We start from the raw sequence: 8,083 nt of genomic DNA, 5'->3' as shown, positions 1-8,083 counted from the left end.
CAGCACTGGAATCTTGGGCACCAATTTTCTCCGGAGCACGCTCTCGCGGAAGATGTTTATGGTTTGTTTGACTATCCCAATTGTTTTTTGAATTTCAGAGACGTCGTTCAAATCGTTGATGACGAGATTTAGTTTGTGACTTGCGCAGTGGAAAAATAGTGCCTTCGGGAACTGTTTCTGTACTATTTTGTTCCATCCAGCTTCTTTTCCAGCCATTGTAGAACATCCATCGTACCCCTGTCCAACGAGGTTCGAAGGAATCTGCCCGGCATTCGTCAAAAGCTTCAAGATGGCAGTGGCTATGCAAGCGGAGTTTAATTGCTCCAGCTCCACAAATCCCAAAAACTGCTGCCGAACGCACACTTTGGCCCCGCCTTGTCAATAAAGCGAACGCCTATAGACATCTGCTCTTTTCCTGAAATATCTGCAGTTTCGTCAGCAAGAACGGAAAAAGCAAAAGCTGTGTTAGCTTCGGCAACTATCTGCTCTCTCGGAATGTCGCCACAGATTGTGATGATCTCGTTCTGGACGCGGACAGAAGTGTACTTAGCATTTCCAGGAGAAAAAGCGAAGTGCTGCTGAAGTCGAGCATGTCCAGATTCTACCCGAAAGTCAAGGAGATCATTGAAGACTCCACTATCGGGCTGCTTGCCGCAAAATGGCAAGTCATGCGCCGCGCAATAGACAATAGTGGAAACTGTTGGGAATAGTTTCTCACGATTCCTTTCAACTTGCTCATGCAGTGCTCTGTTCAGCTGCTGTACAACGGGTAGCTGATTGTCTTTCGTTACATCCATACAATTCTGTGAGGCCGTCATTGCCTCCTGGTGCCATTGGGATTTTACGTGATCCCTGCACGCTTCGTGCATTTTTCTGTAGTTACTGCGCGCACGATAAAACCACCTTGAGTACCCCGGTGAACACGCGGAGGTAAAATGACGCAAAAACGACAAAGGGCGCCTTTCGCTGTCGCTGAGTACGCAAGCCAAGGGGCGTAATCTCCCAGCCATTGGTGGCGAAAAGGCCTCTTTCCAGGTGTTACATCCTTCTTAAAGTCGCAGGTTACATTTGGCGACCATGGCTTAGTAAGAAGACGTAACTTCAAAATGTCCGGGATGCCAGTGAGTTCAGCTTTGCCTAGAAACACTCCTAAGTCATATTCTCGAGGCAAGTTGGTTGTTTTCCTGCTGTTGTCTCCGTACTTCAATCCCAAGCAGGGAGAAAGGGAACCATCTCGGCTTACTGCGTGACTGGAGCTCGCTGTTGGTTGGGTTCCTTCCATGGAGTCGACGACATCGGCTACTGTCCGATGTGGAAAGCTTGCATCACTATGGTCAAATCCGGACTTCAATCCTAAAAAAGGAGAAAGGGAACCATCTCGGCTTACTGTGTGACTGGAGCTCGCTGTTGGTGGAGTTCCTTCCATGGAGTCGACGACATCGGCTACTGTCCGGTGATGAAAGCTTGCATCACTCTGGTAAAATGCTACACCCTTGTCACATGTCACACCAGAATCTTCAGGGGCGCAGTTGGATAACGCTTCGTCAGACAACGACTGACGCTCGAAGAAGCGTCGGATGTCCATAATCCGGAACCACGCGAGACAAAGCTCGCTATGGAGTTCCCCGTGGTTGATATTGCTAGAAAATATGTACACATTGATTAGAAAAACAGTTGAACGCGTACGTTGAAAACAAAAAAAGGCTATATATACAACGAAAACTTATTTGCAGGATAAATGCACGCTCGCAACTTCATAAACTTCGCTCGATCTTGTTCATGCATCCGCACAGTCGAGCAACCGCACACCCACTGCTCGCCGCTCGTCGCTCTCTCGTCCGCTGTCTTGGTTGTTCTCAGCTCCGTTGACAACTGGCCACTTAAAAAGACCCAAGCACAAACAAACACAGAGGCGCGCACACGTGCAAGGGCTTACTTGCCGCAATGTCCCCGAGTGTGCACTTTGCGGGTGAAAGGAACGCCGCGCGACTTCCGCGGGGAAGGGATACTCGCCACTCCGGTCGTGAAATTTGTTTTGAGTGTTTTTATGGGGTATAGAGTCCCAAAACGACTCAGGCTATGGGGGACACAGTAGTAGAGAGTTCTGGATAATGTCGACCACCTGGGTCTCTTTGCCGTGCACTGACATCGAACAGTACAGGGGCGCCTTCTGCATTTCGCCTCCATCGAAACGCGGCCGCATCAGCAGGTATCGAACCCGCGTACTCTGGCTCAGCAGTCGAGAGCACTACCGCCGAACCACCGCGCCGAGGCTCTGGTCGCAAAATGTAAAGGAGGCACTCACAGAAACAAACATATACGCACGGAAAGGACACTGTGATGACTCCCATAATGCGCAGGTCCACACGGGACGGAGAGGCAAAGAGACACCGTATGGCTCAGTTTAAACAAACAGATATATTCAATAATTATACATGATTAAGATTCAGAGGCTGGGGCGTCCGAGCTTACGTGCCGACGACTTCATGGGGGCGATGGAGTGGCTCCGGAGTTGGGCTCGAGCGGTTGCTGGCAGAAGCTGCACGCCGTCGGGCTTCGGCGCTGAAGGCCCTCTTCGCGAACGATGTCGTCCTGAGCGTGCTTCTTCCGTACTGCTTCTCGATTTTTATATCCTCTTCTCCACACTCCCTAGGGTGAGGACGCCCACGCCGGAGGGGAAGGAGGGGGGGCTAGGGCTTTCACTTGGGCGCACAAACATACCACCGCATCGTGGTCTCGCCCCCCTCACGTGTTGAGTCCGCGGGAAAGAATGTTGTCTTCGAGGTAGCGCATAGCGTCGGCTGTGGTAAGGCGCGCTCTGGCCCGCTGACAGTTCCCGCGGGTCACCGGCCTCCATTCTTCATCCATCAACTGACACTCGCTCCTCAAGGTAAGGCGCGCTCTGGATCGCTGACAGTTCCCTTGTCCTGGAATGTGCTCGGGAGGGCCGCCCCTGGAACCGCCACGCCAATTGGGGAGGATAAAGCCTGTTTCCCCGCGGCGGCGGCGGCGGGTCCGGTTGGGTCCGGTTGGGCTTAAACCCCTTCGTTCTGGTTGTCACTCTCAACGAGCATGGCTGGGTAATTGATGATGCCTGTCATCTGGGTCTCCGTCTACGCCGCGCCGTCGAACGTGGAACCTTGTAGCACACACAAGGAATGTACCTCGTAGCACACAAGGAATGTCACAACACCATGTAAAGGGCCCTCGATTACAATAGCGTTCATACGAGGTGGGTGGGTCGCGGGTCCCATCGAACATTATAATAATGGCAGGCAGTAACGTTAAATGCCGCATTGGAATATTACATTAATGTTGAACATTATTAAATAACATTATATGTTATAACGAAAGCAATAGTCCAACATTGAGAGTAAACATTATTTTGATATGGTTACTTTTAAATGTTAGTATATTTTTAAATATTACCAAACAATGTTATATGTTGTGCCAAAACATTGGTTTAATGTTCCAAATGAACATTGTTTTAATATAGTCCGCAAAACTTTATAACAATGTTGGAATCATAAATATAAATAAAAGTGCAATATGTTTGTCCTAGACCTTTTATCACTGTTCCCACAGTAAATATAATATTCGACTAGCTGTGCGTTGCAACTAAATCTCTTATAGTGTGCCTGCCATGCATCCTATGCACAGCTCCAATATTTTCTTAGGAAGTTTTCTTTATTACCCATTCGTCACTATTACTCGCTAGCCACCCGTTCGTAATGGGTGTATAGGCTTGACACGATAGTACCCGTTCGGAGGCGAATGTATGATTTGCACACTGTGGTGGGCGTGGAGCTCAAGTGCCGCCCCCGTAGTTCGTCTTTGAAAAGTGTCAACTTGTGTACCGTCACAACTTGTGGACCCGCATACCCCTAGGAGGTTGCTTAACAGTTGAAATTAATTTTTATTGATTATTATATAGTGCTATAAAACGTTAAATACATAACATTATAAAAACATTAGAAAAAGTATATCAAGCACTTACATTGACCTCTTGACTAAAGCAAAAAAAAGTAATATTGTTATAATGTTTCGGTCCTACATGGGATCAATATCAGTGGATATGATGCAAAGGTGTGGCAGGCAGTAGCTTACGATTTTTTAGTGTGCGGTAGCAATTGCCTCATCTAGCTTGGAATATGTGTATCCTTGTTTTCCAAGTTTTCTCCTATCATTTTTCTATTGCCCTGACTTTGTAGATGACCATTTGAGAATATTCCAGGTAGCTCCAAAATATTATGGCAATGTTACTTTTTGTTTGGTCGAACATTAATTCAATGTTCTTAATGTATTTGTAAGGCCGATGCTTGTTTGGGCTACATTCTTTTTTATTAGTGTATGACGCCTACCCCACAGAAGATAGATAGAGCGGCGCCACTCTGCCGGAGATGAACCTGCCAAGGATCCACCCAAAGGGTTTCTCATTGTACAAAGATGCACGTGCTGGGAAACACGTGGCCCTGTCGGCTCCTCGTGTGGGAAGACGGTCAGAATAAGAACAGAAAGTTGGGCTAGCTAGTTGTTGTGGATTCTTGCTTAGCGGCGCAAAAAACGAGGACAAAAGGGAACGAGCAGACACAACACAAGCGCAAACTATCAACTGAATCTTTATTCACAGAAAGGAAGCTTTATAGGCGTAAGGAAACACCAAAAACAACAAAAGGAAGCACAACAACCGATTTCCACGCGTCATTGGTTTTTTTGCACGCGTGGAAATCGGTTGTGTTGTGTATATGACCGCCACTGGCCGACCTCAACGTGAATTTATGTGATGACATTCGTACCAAAATTGCGACGCAAACGTTTGTTGTGCTGCGTTCCGGCTGGCGTCATAACATTTCTCGTTGCATGTAGCTTACACGTGGTAGTCAGTTTTGAGAAGAGTTGAGATCTGGGCCAGTTGGTACATAGGAGAATAACCAGTCAAAAAGACGAGGGGCAAGGAGGGATGAACACAACGACGACCGCTTAACTCGCGACAGCGATTCGAACCGACGACGTATGCACCTTCAATTGTATGCCTTTCCACTCTTTCGTATCAGAATTGTGATGCAACCCTTCGTTGTACAGGTGTTAGGTGTCTCTGCCGAACTTTTACTTCAGCTCTGTGTATCCTCGTAGTGTTCTGTTTTTCATCATAATCACCATCATCATCAGCATCATCAGCCTGACTACGCCCACTGCAGGCAAATGCCTCTCCCGTGCCTCTCCAATTAACCCTGTCATTTTCCAGCTGCGGCCACCGTATCCCCGCAAACTTCTTAATCTCATCCGCCCACCTAACCTTCCGCCGCCCCCTGCTACGCTTGCCGTCTCTTGGCATCCACTCCGTTACTCTTAAGGACCAGCCGTTATCTTGCTTCGCATTACATGCCCTGCCCAAGCCCATTTCTTCCTCTCGATTTCGACTAGGATGTCATTAACCCGCGTTTGTTCCCTCACGCACTCTGCTCGCTTCCGGCCTTTTAACGTTACGACTATCATTTTTTTCCATAGCTCGTTGCGTTGTCCTTAGCTTGAGCTGAACCCTTTCCGTTAGCTTCCACGTTTCTGCCCCCTAGGTGAGTACTGGTAAGATACAGCGGTTGTACACTTTTCTCATGAGGGATATTGGTAAGCTACCATTCATGATCTCAGGAAACCGGCCATATGCGCTCCACCCCATTCTTATTATTCTGTTTTTATTCTTGCAAATATTTCCTTTCTTCATTAATCCGCACTCCCGCGTATATCTGCGCTTGTCTTCTCACGGCATTTCCCGTCCCTCTACTGACACCGTTCCAGACCCCTAATAATTGAATACTATTACGCCCCGTTTTAATGCGACAACATAATGGATCTCTCTCGCGAAAGACGCGGTTGTGAGGCGTCAGTGTGTGGTCACCCCAATGCCGCTAACAGAACGGAACTCAACTAAAGTAGCCCCGGAGTTACGCCGGAGGAGTGAGAGGAAAGAACGCCATCGACGTCACGCCATCACACCATCGACGTCGCGCTCGGCGCTCAGCCCGTCGGGCTCCGCGCTACGCTTGGCACTCAATCGTGCCCGAGCTTTAGTTTGCCAGGGATGATCCCAAGGCCTCGACTAGCGACTATGTTTCGACAGCCAAGTGTGCGCAATCGCGGCGGCTAAGGCGGCAGCTGCAAAAGCAAGACACCAGCGGTGCGAGCGGGCCGAAGCGGAAAAGACGCGCTGATCCAGCGATGCAAGAAGTCGAATTGCAAGCCATGGGCAGAAACCGCCAAGCGCAGCCGGAGGCGAGATGGTCGACACCCAGCTGGAGCAGATTTGTCGCATCATATCGTGTGATCGATTGTCTATTTTTCAGTACTGAATTGCAATCTAATGTTTGCTGCTTCCTTCCCACAGACCATTGTCCCGCGTACACTGAACCCGGAAGACATTGGGCTATATAGTTAGTCCTTGTCTGCTGTACGGTAAATTCAACCCAGGTCTCTCCTCCACAGTGCCGGAGCGTACCGCATCGCGGATGGCCGGTAGACGAGGCGTCGGCGCTGCTCGGCTACTTCGATTGAAGAAAGTGATGGAGGGTGATCTGACAGGCATTGATAGAGGAGGAGACGTTGAAGTGCGACCGGTAACGCTGTATCTGTTGGCGTGCGCGCTCACAGATATAGCTTTACCGCGCATTGTAATCTGGGGTACACTGACTGATATCGCCCTTGTCAAGCGTGCCCGAGGCAGGAAGCTTCACGTGGCTGATTAGGCGCGCGAAGGCGATTTCACATTTTGGGCAAAGGGTGCTGCAGCGGGTCTTGCCGCCTGGTTTATAAGTGCAGCCTCATTGGCGACAATGAGCGCGCGTCGCGTTGGAAGGGGGTCGTTGCGGTGAACGAAAGAGCAAGGGCGGCACTGAAGCGCCTATAGCCGCTCCACAGCGCGATTCATTCTCTCGACGAGCGACCACCGAGTGACCTACGATGGCGGAGCTCGAACAGCTGTGTCCTCCTCCACGGTGAGCGCCGTAACTCGAAACATTAATTACTCCCAGTTCGTTCTCGGGCATAATTTTTTTGATAACGTTATTTATTTCCTCAGGCCATAACGGGAGTTTTGCTTAATTTCGCGTTGACGAATATGTTAGCCCAAACGCGTTTTTAGTATATTTCTTTCTTCTGTCATATAAGCTTAAATTCAGTCATTTAAGCTGATGTGTAGCGAAACCATTGCTTCCGAAAAGTTACTGTGCCCATCCGTGTTCTCTAGAGCTGAAATTATTTCAGTGTGTCCGTTTCCTTCCGCCGCTGCGCTATTTTCAAGGTGTAGGTAAAGCAAATTATTACTGATGTCCTTGAATATTAATTGGTACGACCGGTATGGCATATATGTAGGATTTAATGTCCAGAAGTTGAATGTGTGCTATGAGGGACGTCGTATGGCAGATGGTCCCGGATTAATTTTGGCCACCTGGGGTTTTTGAAGGCGCACTGACATCGCAATGCACACGGTTGCCTTTTGCTTTTCGCTTCGATCGAAATGCGGTCGCCTCATTCGGGGCTCATTCCCGCGACTTCAGGCTCAGCAACCGAGCACAATAGCCACCGCGACGGGCGCAATATTGAATACCGTGTGCCGACAGCTGCCGACGTGCATTTGCATACGGCCCCTGTGGCATTGCAGGTGCGAGCCAGCTACAAGGCACACCTCCCCTGTCGGTATCATTTGCCCGCGAGCACTGGTGGCTCGCGGTAAGTGGTAGCGGTGGGCGTTATGCAAGACCACGTCAGAAACTTTACTATACAACAACGGTCACATGCTACGCACCTACGCCCGATCGCTACGTCACATTATTCGCATATAAATACACTACCGCTACTGTCCCGCTAATTTTGAACAAGAAATGAGTACGGGTTTCGTAACGTACGTTCTTTTCTTAGATTAAGGTCAGTTACTGCTGCTGCATTTCGGTTTTAGTTTGGTTTCGGTTTTATCAGCGCCTGGGACGTCGTCTTCCATGTTTTCTGTCTTCTGTCCGTGTTTTTCAGCGCTGTCAACAACAATACACGCTCTGTATGTGGCGAAATAATTCGTTGAACAGCGGTTGTGTTG

At 49.0% G+C, this 8,083-nt stretch overlaps 1 protein-coding gene across 1 annotated transcript in view; it reads left to right on the top strand.

The window, feature by feature from the left end:
- The first annotated feature begins 6,856 nt into the window (after positions 1-6,856).
- The window catches only part of LOC144120294 (monocarboxylate transporter 12-like), a 52,453-nt gene continuing 51,226 nt past the window's right edge, over positions 6,857-8,083 (top strand). The window contains exon 1 of the mRNA XM_077652686.1: positions 6,857-6,989. Coding sequence (XP_077508812.1) covers positions 6,955-6,989 — 35 coding nt within the window. The 5' untranslated portion in view covers positions 6,857-6,954. The remainder of the gene's footprint in view (positions 6,990-8,083) is intronic.

Source organism: Amblyomma americanum, chromosome 2 (assembly GCF_052857255.1).
Source record: "Amblyomma americanum isolate KBUSLIRL-KWMA chromosome 2, ASM5285725v1, whole genome shotgun sequence".
Classification (NCBI taxonomy): Eukaryota; Metazoa; Arthropoda; class Arachnida; order Ixodida; family Ixodidae; genus Amblyomma; species Amblyomma americanum.
Note: the sequence above shows the minus strand (reverse complement) of the source record. Positions and strands in the feature narration are given on the sequence as shown.